Source organism: Orbicella faveolata, unplaced genomic scaffold (genome assembly GCF_042242905.1).
Source record: "Orbicella faveolata isolate gen_17 unplaced genomic scaffold, um_ofav_v1 contig_27, whole genome shotgun sequence".
NCBI lineage: Eukaryota > Metazoa > Cnidaria > Anthozoa > Scleractinia > Merulinidae > Orbicella > Orbicella faveolata.
Window position 1 is genome coordinate 8422750 of NW_028301555.1, and position 16486 is coordinate 8439235.

The 16486-nt window shown below is 38.0% G+C and overlaps 3 protein-coding genes across 4 annotated transcripts; all 3 read right to left on the bottom strand.

Moving 5' to 3' along the window:
* Window positions 1–404: 404 nt before the first annotated feature.
* Window positions 405–2509, bottom strand: LOC149107464 (chelonianin-like). 2 transcript variants are annotated; one of them, XM_089296977.1, is made up of 5 exons: window positions 2378–2509; window positions 2177–2242; window positions 1851–1890; window positions 1346–1480; window positions 405–572 (listed from the first exon to the last, which is right to left on the bottom strand). In XM_089296977.1, the coding sequence occupies exons 2-5, from the start codon at window positions 2231–2233 to the stop codon at window positions 556–558; spliced, it is 249 nt and encodes an 82-aa protein (XP_089153103.1). In that variant the 5' UTR covers window positions 2234–2242; window positions 2378–2509; the 3' UTR covers window positions 405–555. The 2 variants fall into 2 exon arrangements, with proteins under 2 accessions (XP_089153103.1, XP_089153104.1); XM_089296978.1 differs by having other exon boundaries at window positions 2355–2507.
* A 386-nt stretch (window positions 2510–2895) lies between these two features.
* Window positions 2896–6700, bottom strand: LOC149107465 (omwaprin-a-like). The gene is made up of 5 exons (XM_089296980.1): window positions 6594–6700; window positions 6393–6458; window positions 6205–6241; window positions 4705–4845; window positions 2896–4104 (listed from the first exon to the last, which is right to left on the bottom strand). The coding sequence occupies exons 2-5, from the start codon at window positions 6447–6449 to the stop codon at window positions 4100–4102; spliced, it is 240 nt and encodes a 79-aa protein (XP_089153106.1). The 5' UTR covers window positions 6450–6458; window positions 6594–6700; the 3' UTR covers window positions 2896–4099.
* Window positions 6701–9954: 3254 nt separating this feature from the next.
* LOC110039878 (hemagglutinin/amebocyte aggregation factor-like) lies at window positions 9955–15981 on the bottom strand. The gene is made up of 5 exons (XM_089296853.1): window positions 15912–15981; window positions 14135–14288; window positions 12539–12758; window positions 11255–11404; window positions 9955–10502 (listed from the first exon to the last, which is right to left on the bottom strand). The coding sequence occupies exons 2-5, from the start codon at window positions 14277–14279 to the stop codon at window positions 10457–10459; spliced, it is 561 nt and encodes a 186-aa protein (XP_089152979.1). The 5' UTR covers window positions 14280–14288; window positions 15912–15981; the 3' UTR covers window positions 9955–10456.
* Window positions 15982–16486: the final 505 nt, after the last annotated feature.

The following is a 16486-nucleotide window of genomic DNA, read 5'->3' on the forward strand; positions in this document are numbered from 1 at the left end:
TACTGAGCTGTGTGTTGACATAATGTGAACAAATCTGTACGTAATCGTTTCTGCCTACCACTTTGTGCCTAAAATATTCTAACCACATACAATAGGCCTACAGCGACTGCCAGGGCAAGAGGCTTGTAAATTGTAGGGAACGACGCTGACCGCCACATGGGAGGTGGGAGGGGCGAAACTTAATTGTAATTGCACTGAACTCCGACCACGAGGTGAATGAGAACGTACGTGATATTTGACGGGAAGACCGCAATGCATCATGCCACTAACGCGCAGGCCCAACACGCCGGAATTTGAAGTACTTAGTTCTTCCCGCGCGCCGGGCTAATTATGTAGGCAGTGCGAACAGTCCATTGATCATAGCCACTGCTGGCTTTGAGAAAGAAAGGCAGCTACACACAGAGTTTATTTCGTATTTTCACAGATACTTTTAATGTTGATTAAATTCACCAAAATTTCGTGCCAGCTGTTATCCACTATTCTTAACCTCTATTGATATTTATTTGTAGCTTCATTATGAGGAACTTTGATGTGTTCTTCCGGTAACCTGGCCCTTCAGCGTCCCCTTCTAACTGAAAGATAAAACAAGCATCCAAAAATAATTTTATTATTGAAGTAAAAACGTCAGGTTACCACATATAGGGGCCAAGGGAACGCGAAAACACTATATTTATGTCATTAAACTGGTACAAGGTCCTTGTTGGGGAAATATTGATCGGGTTCTTTTTTATTTGCAAAGTAAATAAGCGTGAAAAAAGAAAAAAAAACTTTTGAGCAATGTTTAAGAAAGACGATTTACTGAAAATGATGCCGTATTGCAAAATTCAGACCACTCTGGGGAGAACTCAGAATTATCCTTTTTGCAAATTAAATAAGCGTGAAAAATGAAAAAGAAGAAGACCTCAGAATTGTTCTTTTCATCATGGTCCATTTTCACCATGTAACAAGACAAAATATCAGGCTTTAGTATTCCGGCTAGACAAAGCGACTACTTATTTACTTTTCGAGGACACAGGCGATCAAATGACGATTTGTTTTTGCGCGTAAATTTTATATCTGTGGTGACGGACCAAACAGGTAGCTCTTCACTCGCGGATATCTGTTCATGATAAGCCATATTTGTGTGATTACGATTAGCCTTTTTAAGACTGTTTTTGTTTTCGGGAGGCATTCTGATCTCCCATTTTTCAACAGTTCGATGCCATGTAGGAAACAAAACTTCTTAGATAGCCTGCTGTTTTCGAGTACGGGATTTGATTATTCCCTATTCTTCATTCTCCAATCATTATCGAGGTAACAGCTAATAGCTTAGCCATTACTACTAATAAAAAATAACTGTTATTACCTGGATCAACGCATGTGTATGCGCATCCATTGAAGCAGCATACTTTACCGTCACGGCATTTGTTAACAGGTCCGCATTCTGTGACACAAATTCCAGCCCGGCCCGGCCTTGGACACATTAGTACCTTCGGATCAACTGCATGAGAGGAACACTTCAATCAATCAGTCCCTCTGATAATTTCTTATTTTAACACTTGCGAAAGAGAAAACAGTGGCCGTGTATTCTAATCCTTGCCTTTCGCAAATCATTGTTTGTTTTAATTTCAGTAAACTATAAATTTGAGGTGAGGAACCTTCAGTTTGGAAATAATTTGGCGCATTTGCTGCCCAAATCTGACTAAACACCAGTAGACATACATCAGCCTGTATAAGGGTTGCATTATAAAAAAATAGATTGTAATTGAAATCTTTTCGTTCGGTTGGAAACCTTTTTCCTTTATTTCTCAGTGATGCAAAATATCGCAATTCAATTGCAAGGACAATTTTAAAGTCATTTTGATATCTACCGTCTCTTTTTTTCCTAAGGGTGGAGCCTGTTGCTTCATCCTACAGAGGGAAAAATAAGAAAAAAACCTGGTTGGACTTGATTGAATGTTATGAATATAATAAAATTGCATCTTCTTAAGTTAACGAGGTGAATTTAGCACCGAAGTCTGAATTTTTCCCTTTTGTAGGACAATGATATGTTTTTCTCAGTTGCGAGTTTACCCACATGCTTTATGAAGTGGAGGTCCACGTTTTGGCAAAAATGTCTGAAATGACGAAAAAGTTGCCTTACAGAACATTTGAGCTCGTGAAATCTAAAATCAGCACTAGTAAGGTATATACTCATACTCAAAAGTGTGCAAACAATCGACAGCAACACAACTGCAACGGTAAAGCGCTTCATGGCTCAATTCTAGAAGAAATCGAAAATGTGAATACGAATTTTGTGGTCAAAAAGATATGTAACAATGGATATATATGTATTAAAATGCTACTTTGAGTATTGCAGTTAATATTTTCGGTACCAAGGCTGTTCACCAAAACCTACCACTTCGTCACTGGATTCTGTGTCTATTGGGATGAGATTCAAACTGAAGGACCGAGACGTTTTTCTTAGTTTTTAAGCCTTTCGTGCAGAGTGTATCTAAGTGTCCTGTTAAGGAAGCAAGCATTAGTACAGCCTGAATAAATACACAGCTGAGGTGTAAGTTTAATATTACAACTTTTTAGCTAATATATCTTTTTATGTTTGCTTACTGTGCATAAACCATTGCGATTGGACACAGATACCAAGTTTTTAATATGCAGCTTCAAGTTGCTAGAACTACAGCTCTCATTAAACTTAATGAGTTTGCTTAGAATGAATGTAAAGCGGCATTTCTGTTAATATGAAATTTGTGTTCATGAGCAACAGTGGCAAAAATTTAGTTTACTATAGACAACTTGACGGGATACGTGGCAAAAGAAATGATTTTCTTCTTCGAAATCAATTAATTTATTTTCAGAGTTTATGCAGTCAATATCTGTACTGAACATGCCATGGCAATGCAGAACATTTTTATAAAACGAGGACGACTTAGGAAATTGTCATCACTATTCTTTGGGTAAATCTTGTTTGAGACTGCAGTTGCGACTTTATCTTTTAAAAAGTCCAAAACTTACTTCATGTACCATCAGAGCGAATAGACACACGTGGAGTTTTCTCTTTTTCTTAAACAAATGGTACCTTTCTGAGGGCAAAGAGCGCATTAGTTGAGCCAACATTATTCATACAAACTCTAGAATCAGTTCTAGTCATATACCGTTATTATGTCGTTTTTGTTGATGTAAAAGAGGGCAGTAAAATATCGAATTTGTTACGGACCTCGAGACTGAATAACCTGTTATTTTTCTTTACACAAAAAAATCAGTCGGTTATAAATGTCCTCAAGTTAATCTTGCAAGAGAAACAATGTTTTAAAATAATAAAATTCGTCATACAAAACAGAAACTGGCCGTACCTACTTCCTGTGAGGAGCTTATATTGAGGAGCAGGAAAATAACAGTATGGTTTTAGGGCAATCCGAAGGGAAATCAATGCAGTGCGAATAATTATTTGTCTTCCTACAAACGCACCAGGTTTCTTCATTTTCGAGCAAAGTAAAAGCAAAATGGAATTGGTTCACTGTTAAAACTGTTTCGACTCTTTCGACTCTAAGAGCTACCTTTGTCTGCACATTCTAGTCTGATGATGGCATAGTTCTTAACGAAAAATATACCTCCCAGTTTAGCCAATTGTTGTCTGAATTTCAACACAGTGAACAATCTCGGATTATAATTCATTCTCTATGTACTTAAACAACTAACCCCGAAGATCTTTCGAAATACATGGTTGTTTAACGTTAGACACGCTCTTTTCTCATCGGGTTTCAACCAAAAGTCCAATTATTCCGTTGAGGCAAGAAACTATAATCTGGAGACAATTATTCCCAGAGGCTTGTGCGCCCCAATTCTTGGCCTTGATCAAGGCCAAGAATCGGGGCGTGTTAACGAAATCGGAAAATGAGCCAGCATTAATCGCAGCAGCTTGTACAGAAACCATTATCGAACTCGATCAAACCGCGATCAGGAGTGCTTTAAAGACTTAATTATTTTCATGTTCAGTTAGCTAACACAGTAGATTTGATACGTATCCTTAACAGCAATATCGAAGTCATGGTATTGACGAACGCTTCGTTATGTTATCATCTTTGGCAATTCAAAGCGCAGCTGTATTGCTCAGTCAATACCCCTAAACTGAATAAAGAAGAGAAATATATTCAGGCTTCGACGTCAATATCAATCTCGAACTAAATAGCGATTGTACATAATATGTGGAATTAATAGTTATATAGTGACCAGCTTTGCCCCATGCCGTTTCCTTTGCAAAGGCTTTTGTTGGGGAATAAAAGATCGGAACCGGTGAAAGCACTAGGAGTTTCTGGTAACGTCAGACCTTCCCAGTTTTTAGTTCGTGTACGGAAAAAAAAGAAAAAAAAAACAAGCTCATTTTCATTCTCACACGTAACAAGTCAAGAACGTCAACGGCAGTCAAAAAACCAAGCGTTGAAAAATCAACTTCCTTCGTTTTTCGCTCATTAGACTTCTAGAGCGAACAAACTACATTAGGTTTCTTATCTCCCTGATACCTATTGGATGTAAGCCCAAAAAACCGAGATCAATTGTTAAACTTCTGGCACCGGATGCCTGGTTTTTACTGAGCGCCGTTCTTAAGAACTCAAACTAAAGCGCGTGCAGAATTGAAACGGTATTACTGAATCATTTACAAACCTTTTCAAGAAAAACTAGTCTGTGCGTATGAAGACTGAATAAAGCACGCCATGTTTTATGATATACCTGGTGACATACAAAACCGGCCACAACCGTCAAAGCAGCATTTCAACTTCCCAGGACAATCATTATCTCCACTGCACAGTTCAAAACACTCTCCAGGACCAATTGGTTTAGGACACATACCAGGCTTTTTATCCCGCATCACTGTTAAACGAAAATTAGTTATTTACTAAAATTGCAGCCAGAGATTCACATCAGTAGTATACATTCGAAGTTGTCAATGTTCGACACTGACTCTACTAAAACGTTAAAACAATGTTTATAGCTACTTATACAAAGACGGTCTTCGTCGGTTTAAAAAGCTGACTGAAATTTCTGGCTGTCTTAACAGTAAACCATTAGGTAGCCAGTAATTTCAGTTAGCTTTTTAAGCCGACGAAGACTGAAGTTGTTAGGTCGAAGCGTCTTTGTATATCAAACACGAAAGATCGTGTTTGACCACATTTCCAAACACCGAGAAAAGAGTTGAAAATACGACGCGCAGCGGAGTGTTTTTGACGAAGTTCGAGGTGTTTGGAAATGTGGTCAAACACTTGAGTGTTTGATATATCTACTCAATCAAAACTAAAACTAAGGAGAAAACGGAGAACTAAAATTGTAAAACTCTATGCTAATTAAGATCAGATATCCAAACACCGTCACGGTCATGATTTCCTTTGTTTTTTTTTAGAACACATTTTTAAACACCTATTTTGTAAAAATATTATCTGATAATAAATATCTAAAAATGTGACAAAACACTGCCTCCCGTGTTTGGTATTGTTCCCGCCAACGTTCATAACGCTTACATTGAAAATGGTAAGGTCTTAAAATTAAACTAGCCCTAAAAAATATTGTAGGTCGCCGATCTACTGGCGCACCGCAGACAGGGAACAAGTCAGGGGGGGCTCCATATACAATAGAAGGGGTGGACACCTAAAAAGCACCAGAATCGCCTTCTGTAATGTGGTTAGAATCATTGAATTATCATGCCAGCTCTGAGAGGTACTAAATTCTATGTCTGTTGGTACGGCAGAACAAAAGACTGACGAATGTGAACTATTCTATTTGAATGCATGCTTATATTTTCGCCTTCATTGATTAATATTCCATCAGTCGTGTCAGTGTTCAGTTTTCGTTGAGTCGTTGTAGAGTTCGGATTCGAGTTTTTCATTTCATTGGTAAAACATTGATTTGTAAGATTGAATATCGCCGAACTAGGTGTATCACCACAGAATTGCGAAAAATTGATCTCTTAACTAACATGATAGATAAACACCTTTATTGAAAAGTAAAAAACTACTCTAAAATTTTCAGGGTAGTCCCTTCAGGGAGCTTACAAAACATCTCTGTTATCAATAGGAGCCATGCAGCTATTACCTAACATAGAATGCACAATAATAGGATATATGCAAAAATAAAAACATAAATATAGGAAAGTACTTTATAACAGATATCAAAAGCCTATAACTACCATAGTAATATAACTAGCATGCAAAATTTAATTTGCCACCTGATCGTTACCTCTTTCGTTCGTGAGGGAGAAGCCCAACACATCATTCTTAAGTGAAAAGACTAGGTTAGAATGAAATTTTGCATTAAGTAATAAACTTATTCTGAAGCAAACGGATTTTCGCAATTAACTGAATTAGGTAAAATGTTGGCTAAAATAACTGAATTACGCTAACAGAAAATTAGCAAGGTATACTTACACCCCAGAAAGTGCTCACGATGGATAGCAACACAACAATAAGCGTAAAACGCTTCATGGCTCGAGTCTACAAGAAATAGAAGACATAATTAATAAATTAATTTAACATAAGTCGGAAGGACTTGTAGTAGCTTATAAACTTAAAGAAAAACTTTATTTAGTCATGGCTTGTTATGTTTGTTCGCAACTCTGTTCGTCGTACCTTTTCTTTGCTATTATCTCAGTGAAAATCGTGAAATTCCAGGTTTTTCGTTTGTCGATATGAGATTCAAGAACAAATTTTCCGTTTCCATAGAAACTCAAGGTCGCGTGCAGAGGTTCGCGTGCAGAGGTTCACGTCGAAAAACGAGTTATTTACATTCACTTTGCCTGAGTTAGTGCAGCTGAGATCAAAACCAATATATTTTCAGTCTCGTGACAGACATAATCTACTTTAAAACTTCATGCTCTAAAATTCGAAATAAATCGCGTGCGCAGATAATTTAACGACATGACAGAAAGATAGACTATGATCGTTGGCGATCATCGACAAAGGGATAACAAAACACCTTCATTAAATATTTTTAAAACATTCTAAAATAGTTGATAATTTATAGGTGTCTTCTTGGGTTTGGACATACAATAGAATGCCGATTTTTTGGATCCTGCCTTGGCAAAAAAGAGTGGAGAAATTTACCTTTGCGTTTTCGAGCTCCCTAATTTTTCGAACAAATTGTCGTTTTCTATTTGGTTAAAGAAAATCAGGACTGCACTGCATTATTGACACGACGAATTATCAAGTTCAGTATTTTTACTCCATTTGCATACTATGTTTAGCATGAAATAGGAGGCGAAGATTTGGGAAAACTAACAAGTTCTTAAAAATATTTGGTTTATAGCCTGGCAAAGTTGATTAAAAAAACAATATGCTGTTACTGGCCAACTCTGGGCCGAGAAATGAGTGCTGTAGCCAGTACTAGCCACCCCCCACCCCACCCCACTTCAAGGGCTTCAAGTATGGAAGGTGACTCAACGATTACTAAGTTTCCAGTGAAATTTTGCCAAGTTTTTTTTCACCAGACTAGCTGTCCCTGCAATGTATTCGTGGTACTGAAATGAATCGGATTTCTGAGGTCTAATGCATAACAGATTTTGACACTTTCAAGAAGTTAAGTACTCTACCAAAGGTTTCAAGAGTTTGTTCTCATCTCACAGTAAAATCATGACTTAAAGTTTTATTTTCAGACCTTCCGTGCAGCTTTAAAGGAGTTCAGTCACGGCATCTTGAGTTTTTTTGGCCACGTTCAAAATTACCTTGAACCGAAGGAAATCTGAAAATAGTAGTTTACTAAGATAGCAAAACACCAAAGAGATAATAATAAACTATAAAGGAACAATGATGGAAAAGATTAAAACGGATTACAAACGACGAACTTGAAAAATTTAGCCTAAAATTTTAAAGATGCGCAAACCTTGAAGTTGCTCCTTTAAGTACCTAGATAGAATGTCTCTCAGATGCGTCAAATATAAAAATGTCAGTTTTACTATATAAAATTTAGTGGTATAACGAGTGTTAGCAGATCGAAAAAAAAAATGCTATCCCGCATGTGACGATATCATTTTTATCCACAGACGGGTGATATAAACCTTTCAGTGTACTTAAATCTGTTGGCGTATGATCGAAGCATTTTCGGGTGTTACTCGGAAGTTTTCGGAAGTCTTTTATCTTTGGAAATTTTCGGAAAATGTTCGGAAACGTTTAGAAAATCGCCAAAAACTTCCTTATCACTATGGTTATGTATTGTTGTGGTTTTATGTAACAAAAATAAAACTACATGGTCGGGCGGAGATACGAAATTTCTCTTCTCGTGTTGAAAAATATTTCACTTGTTCGCTGTGATCACTCGCCTAAAGAAAAACTCGAAGAGAATTCTCGAAAAGAAATTTCGCATCTCCGCGCGGCCATTTAATTTGTTCCTACTTCTCGTTTCTTGGAAAAACGTTGATCGCGTTTTGCAGAGTCTCTTAGAAAAACTAAAACAAAGCAAACGAATAATACTGCTATCCAATCAGGCCGTGTCTGTGTGGTATTGGCTTGTTAGATTGTATATATTTGAGCTTTCATTAATGGCCTATTATCACAGATGATTTTACCCGTCAGACATCAGTAGGCTACTTCCGGATTACCTTTAGCCTCTTTCTCAAAGCGAGTCTTGGCACCCATCCTTTCATATAAAAATAACATTTCATTCACATGCAAATTAAACTTATTTTTATATGAATGATTGTGCACCAGGCCTCGCTTTGATGGAGAGGTAATATATCAAACAGTCGAGACAGTGTTTCATCGGGATATCCAAACACCGAGAAGAGAGTTGAAAATACGATGCGCAGCGGACTATTTTTGACGAATTTCGAGTTGTTTGGATAGCCGATGAAACACTTTCTCGAGTGTTTGATATATCTTCTCAATCAAAACAAAAACTAAGGAAAAAACGGAGAAGTAAAATCGTCAAAATCTATGCTAATTAAGACCGGGTATCCAAACTTCCTTCACGGTTGGGATTTTCTTTGTTTTAACTTGTTGAATTATTAATGAGTTTGAGAAGCTTAAGGCAACTTGAAAATGGGCATTCTTAGTGCAGTCTCAGCAACTCAAAACAATACAACTCAAAATATTTTGACCACCCGTGTTTTAAACGTGCTTAAGATATTGTTGTCGCTCGTGTCCATATAGTCGTTAAAGCTGGGCTTTGAAAGCATTATTTGAACCTATCTGTTCCTAGCTCCTCTAAATCCTCGCCCATCTTGATTTCGAGAAAAAAACCGAGAGGTAAGGCGCGCGTGTTTCCCCTTACTTTCACACGCGAGTTTCTCGCCCGTGGACGGTGATACGGGGAAGTAACCAAAGAGAAGCCATCGAGAGATTGGGATATCCATTTCTCTGACGCGTTCCTGGATTAACAGAGTAAAGTTTATTAGTACTTCAGAGTTTTTGCTTTGAAATATACGCCAGACAATCCAGTTAAGTGTTCCAAACTTGAGTTGTTTTGCGCGCAAAACCCAAGAAGAAATATTAAAGAATACAGTCACGAACTAAACTTCTTCTGCCCGTAATCGTTAAGGTGTATGACAAAGAACGAAAGGTTAGGGGGGAGGGTAGAGGGCGTTTCCTTTTTAGTTTCTCTACAGTTCAGTTGTGGTAAAAGTTGCAGCTTTAGTGAAGGGTAGAGTCGTTTCTTAAACACAATAATATTTCATCAAGTTTAAACAATGACCGTGACGGTGTTTGGCTATCTGATCTTAATTAGGATAGATTTTTCGATTTTAATTCTCCGTTTTCTCCTTAGTTTTAGTTTCGACCGACCATTCAATGCAGTGTTTGACCACATTTCCAACGCGTCGAAGTTTGTCAAAAATACTCCTTTACGCGTCCTATTTCCAACTCTCTTCTCGGTGTTTGGAAATGTGGTCTAACACTGTCTTGCGTGTTTCATATATTACTTCAGCAACCTTTGTAGAGCATAAATTTGGCCCAAAAACGACAACAAAACGTGACGACAAGTAATCACTAATGAACACTGTGCGTAGTTGCAAGGTTTTTATTTTACATTGAGACGCTCATTGTTTTAACATTGTTTGGACAAACGCACCTTTTAAAATCTTAACCCTTCACAAGATGTTGAAATTCCTAAAAAGTCGTAGTAAACAGCACTGTTTATCCGCGTGTTGCGCGCAGGAAAAGATTGCTAAAAGCAAAAACTAAAACCATGAAAGTAACACCAGATACATACGCTTAGCATAAATGAACTTGTTTTTGTAACTCTGTTGTCATACTCAGTGTTTCGTTAGTCTTCACGACTTAATGGCTGACCTCCAATACGACTTAAAAGGAAGACATGCTACTCTTCGCGCTTGTCTGTTAACATCCATTTGGACGTTAAGTGTTGAGATTTGAGCTTGCCTCTGTTTTACTTTGTCCCAAACTAATATTCTCTTACTTTTAAAGCCCTTTCCTTTATAAGTTTCTGTTAGAACTAGGATTTGCTATAATTAAGTTTTCCTTGTACTTGTGACGTCATCAGTTTAGTGCATTCTGCACAGGTAGAATCGCCAGCGACGGTCTCTGTAACTGCAAAAAGAAAATAAAGGTTATCTCTACGTCCCATGCCAGAACAATTTCCTAATTAATAGTGATTATTTGGCAAGTTTTGAAGGCTTGTGTGAAGTAGTTTGTATTAGTATTTCAAGGCGAAATAGGCCATTTCCGAGTTACCTTGTGCCTCTGTTTCAAAATGAGTCTTTGGCCAAAACCTTTCTTATGAACATTAGCTTGATTTGCCTGAAAATGAACCTGTAGGGGGAACACATTTTCAAGTGAATGATTTCGCTCGAAGACTCGTTTTGACACGGAGGCATAAGACAACTCGGAAATGGCCTATTTGATTGTAATCACTCTTTGGAGAATTTATTGGCTGAGAATAAAATAAATTACACATTGCGCCTTTAAACGAGAAAGTTATTGAGCAGTATTTTCTTCTCTATTGTTTATAACACTGTACGAGGCGGATTTAATTCTTAATTCCGTGCATAAAACTCTAGTCTGTGACCATTCAAATGAAAGCTATTGAGCAGTACTTTCATGTGGTACTGTTTATTATGCTGTGCAAGGTGGTTCTAACTTGTAAGTCTGTGGATGAAACCCCAGTGTGTGACCAATCAAATGAAAGCTATTGAGCAGTACTTTCATGTGGCACTGTTTTTTGTTTTGTTTTGTTTGTTTGTTTGTTTGTTTTTGCTGAAAGAAACCCTAGTATGGAACTGTTCAAGCTAAAATATTGGAGTGCCGCCCCCCCCCCCGCCCCCCACAGGTTTCACACTTACTAAGAGGAGTAGTAGCTTCCCACTCCCGTCATGGTGTAGCCAGAGGGAACTCGATAAAACAGGTAAGACTGGCCGAATAAGTTTTGATATGGTGTGGCAATGCAGTTTGTCATGTAGTAACCCGAGACTCTGCAGCAGAGGATTTTAATTCTGTCAAAATACAAAAATAAGTCTTGTGTCAGCTAGTTATAACTGATTGTGTACTAAAGCAAATGCTGCAATCTGATTGGCTGAGCTATCGCACACTGAAGCCCGTAGTCGTAATTTGCAGCGGTTTGACGTCGTCCCTCTGGGGTACTCCCTATGGGCTATATAGGTATGTGCGGCCCCAACGGGTATGGCTTTTAGCAGTTTTGGTCAGAAATAGGGTATCGATTTTGGCCAGTTTGGTCTCAAACAGGGTATGGCTTTTTGCACTCTAGCCTCTTGAACTGGGTTTGTTTTTTTAGAAGAAGCTACTTTTTCTTCATTAACGATAAAAACATCTACAAAAGCCGTTCAATGCCTTTAACATCGGTCTGAACATAGAGAACTTATTATAAGGCAAGACTGATTTAAGGGAAAAGTATTAAATAGGATATCGAATTTTTGGTCAGGTCATAAATAGGGTAGAGAAAATCCCAGATTTTAGTCTTAAATAGGGTAAGAGATTTGGGAAGCGGGCCGCACATCCCCACCCACTTTTTTTCCCCCAAACCTGCAGTATTGACTTCGCTATCGCTTGGTCACTACGGCAAGGTCTCGGTCTGAGATTTAATATCCCGTAAAGACCTCACACTCGATCAATAAGCGGTTAAAAAAACTAATGAGCGCGTGTAAACAGCTGGAAATTTCGAGGGACGATTCAATCCGTGAGTGATTTTTGCTTAAGGGGGAAGTTTAGTACTAGTTGAAAATCTCAGTTTGAAGGAATTTAGTCAGAATACCAATGTTATGTTATCCGTTCTCGATTTCCAGCAGGTGAAGAATAAATCTTTTGCTCTAGCCTAATTGTTAAAAAGAATTCTCAACTGAATTTTTAGGTAAATAAAAAGAAACTTGCCGTGAGAAATAACATGTTACAGTAATGCACGTTGAACCGTTTTAACTCGATGATTTAGTTATATAATTATCTTTTTTTAATTTCTTGTGACCGATAAGGTGCAGCACACATCACTGTAATAACAGTCTCGTTCCCATAGCCAGCGCCTCCCTTGGCCTCTGGTCGAGGATCGCCTGACCACTGGTCGAGATGCCCGCGGGCTATGGGACGCTTTTGTATCCCCTTCCCTCCCCTCACAGTACATGCGGTCGCTCGTGTGTTGATCATAATAGCTCAGTACGCCAGCGATGTAGGCATTGTTGGTACACGCTTTGAAGTAGTACTGTCTGGGGTTATTCAAATAGTTTGTCCACGCACAGGTTGGGTGACGACCATAAGCGGGCGTGCGGGTGCATTTGAAGTGATGTAGGCGGTCTCCCTGGCAGCTTCTGTAATAAGTGTACCAGTGACTCAATGAAAAGCCTACAAAATCAAAGTATTGAAAAAAATTAGGAAGAAAGTTTGCTATAGTAAATGGTTTGAACCCAGGAGTATCAGTAGTTCGTATAGTGTGATCGTCCGGGTGAGGTTTCGATCCGTCTATTGTTAGTGAAAGTTTGGTCCGTCTATTGTTAGTCAAGTTAGACGGATCGAAACCCACCAATGACTGCTGACAAACTTTACACGAGTCTTTCAGCCAATACCATCATGGCTAAACTGACCAATCACGTTCAGCGGACCAGACTTATAACATCATCGACTGACAAAGACTCTTCACTTGACTCTGAAGATGACTTCCGCTCAGGTTGTCGAAACGTCAGTCACCATCAACAGTTCTTTTCAGAACAACCCTCGCCCGAACGATCACACTATACGAACTAAAGTTTGCTACATTACCATCATTAGGTTGTGCTGGTCATCAGATACTTCGATGTCACAGTGACAAAATTCTGGGTTAAGAGATAACTGTTGTTATTGAGCCATGCCGACATTTTTCATCACTTCCATCTTATGCCTCTCTGCAGATCATCTTATTTTGCAGCTTAATTAATTTGATTTAGATGCAAAATCGCACCCATGCCCATGGCACCTTTAAGTCCAAGATGCACGTGATATTCACAACAGCGGTTGGCGTGTAAATATAGAGAGTAACACATGGACGCGCGCGGGAGCCTATGGCGCGCGCGTAGATATGGAGTGTTCAAAGATAAAGTTGAACACGAGAAGAGAAATTCCATGTCTACAAGCAACCATGTACATAAACATACTAATAACGACGTTTTTGGCGATTTTCCGAAGATTTCCGACCACTTTCCGAAGATTCTCCAAAAATTGTCCAAGAGCCACACGAACGTATCCGAATATTGTCCGAACCTCTTCGAAGATTTACGAAGATAAATCAAGATTGCCAAAGACTTTCGAGAGAGATCCGAAAATGTTTCGATCGTATACCAACAAATTTAAGTACAGTTTAAGAGTCAAACACGATATCAAAGAAGTCATCAATATCTTCACTTTGCAGAAACCTAAGTAACGTAAATTTACGCCTACAAATCAAGTTTTAGACTGAAACAGCATCTGTGAAAATAATGGTTTTACTGCACCCTCAAGGGATTTACAGATACACCGACGGGAAAATAAAATAAAATCTATCAAGCCGTTACGCATCTCAAGTAGTGTCTAAACTAGAGTTCGCTCCATAAAGAAAACTAGCGGCTTTGGAGCAATTTAAAAGTTTTATACTATACGGTAAATATTTCGGACGCTTAGAAATTTCGGGCGGTTTATTTTCAAACACTTTTTCGTCCGAAATTTTTTGCAAGTAATACGTATTAAAAAAAACCCGGAATCTTACATACCTCCATTGCACCAAGCATGGAATGACTGTTTCCAGGTATTGTGCCAGCTGTATGAGGAAGGCCTCCACGAGGGGCAGTAAGGCTTGACAGTTGTTGCCGTCACCATAATTAACAGGAACAAGAAAGCTAACTTCATGTCTGCCATGTTGCTAACCTTAAAGAAATAGTTGTATGGCTAAAAGAGTTCAAAGTTTGACAAGAAATAACAAGCAAACAAAACCAAAAATTGCAAAACAAAAACTATATCTTTATAATTTTTCTTTCCCAACAATGCGTGTTATTGCCATGTTTATCGCCGTAGTTTGCGTGTTATTTCTTGTTAAGCTACGATGGCCAGAGAAACAGAGTATTTGCGATAGGGCTCAAAGTCAGTTTAGAAGGCCTTACACAGCTGATTAAGCTTGCCGAAATTTCACTTCCTCGAGAGGAAAGAAGTTATTGTTTCTTTACATGACGTAACGTCGACGCTTTTTTTTAATTTGAAGCAAGCCTCGCAGCTACTTAAGTTCGATCTCACTTCCGTTTTGTACGCCTTTTAAATGAAACCTTCAACGGCACTCAAAATTAAGACCTTCTGAATTAAAGTATTAATTTAATCAAAGTTTCAAGAGCAAAATACATAATACTCGTCTGTTAGCAAAACCGTATTACGATAAAAGTTCTTTAATTATCCAAATCAAACTGCTCTCAAACTTTTCAAGCAATCTAATATCGTGTTTTTATCCTGAATAATGCATAAATTTGAGGCATTTATATAAACTTAATTTGGTGATTCAAATAAATTGATTTCGCTGGCTACTTTACTTGAAAAATGTCGAGTGATTTCTATTTGTTTGTTTTTGTTCGCTTCCTGATTATAACGAGGCTTATTTTTAGTTCAGAACTGAAGCAGCAATGAAGTGTTTTCACTTTCCCACGTAAACAAAACACGAAGGGCGTTTTCCATATCCAACCCTAAACTCCTGAAATTTCGGATCGGGAGCGAATGATACGGAGATTTCCTGAAAAAGTTCTCAGAAAATCCAAAAACTGTATATAGCACCGAAAGTTATGCAAACCAGTCATCCGAAATATTCGGAAATTCCACGAGGGAAATTAAATGAAACGAAAATTTTGTGGAAACCTTGTGAGGTTGTCCTCTCTCAGAAATTTCTAACAAATCTCGAAAAAATTGAAACCCGAAAATGATGTCCCCTTGGCCACTGGAAAACAGTCCAGAAATATCCAAACCGTATTTTTTAATTGGTCGAATAGAAAGCTCTCCAGAAATCCGTCTACCCTTGAGGGTCAAATTTTTCCAACTAAATGTGACAGAAAAAGAGAAATCGAATTAAATGAACTATATTCACTTTTCGAGGTTTGCTGTGTGATTTTGTCGGGAAACAAACTTCAAGTTTTGTTTCCCAATTCTCCCGCAGAATGAAATCCAATTTCAACTTTTTAGTTATAATATATGGTTGGAAAACCGTCGCAAAATTCGTCCATCGACGATTTCTTCATTATTTGGCCATTACCGAAGATCGTGTCGTATTTTTTAGCAGGGAAAGTTTCTTTCAAAACCTTTTACCTAAATTGAACATCAGCTTTCATTTCCATGACGTATAAAGAGAAAATGAAAAGCAGGCGAAAAAGGAACAAAGTTTAATTCAAGTACGGCAAAAGTTTAGTGCTTTTATCAGGCTTTGGCGGAGTATTTCAGCGATGCATGAAAGTTAGTTATCAAAAATTTTAAGACGAACCATCTCAATATGTGAGCTAAATCTACTTTTACACTTACCTGAGAAATTGCTGCCCGAAGTGTAGCGACCGTGGGATGAAGTCTTGTGCAGATAGCTACAAAAAAGCTACAAGGAAATTTCGACCACAGGCTTAGCTATATACACATTCTCGATTGTGATGTGTCAACCTGTCAGTTTAGCAATTTGATGCAACTAAAGACATGTTTACAAAGCCGTGAGAAGCTTTTAGGCTGTTCCGCTATTGAAGGCTCAAACTAACCGTTTGATATCCTAATGTGGTATGATGGTAACAACAATATTTTACTGGCATTAACTTCAGGAACTCTCAATTAATTTTCCAGGGAATAAAAACCGTAACAAATCGTGTCTTAGTTATAACAACATTGTTTTGAGAAGGTTATGTTAAGCAGAATTTGTTATTGAATCTCAGAAAAAACTATATTAACATGTTTACCTTTTAAGTCACTTAGTGAAAAATTTTAAGCAAATACACTAGGTTGAAAATACTTTAACACCACGCCAGAATCACTTCTATAATCTGCGCGAATACCACTTTCATCTAATTTTCACAACAGGCCACGTTCGAAATATCAAAATTGGCTCCGAGTATATC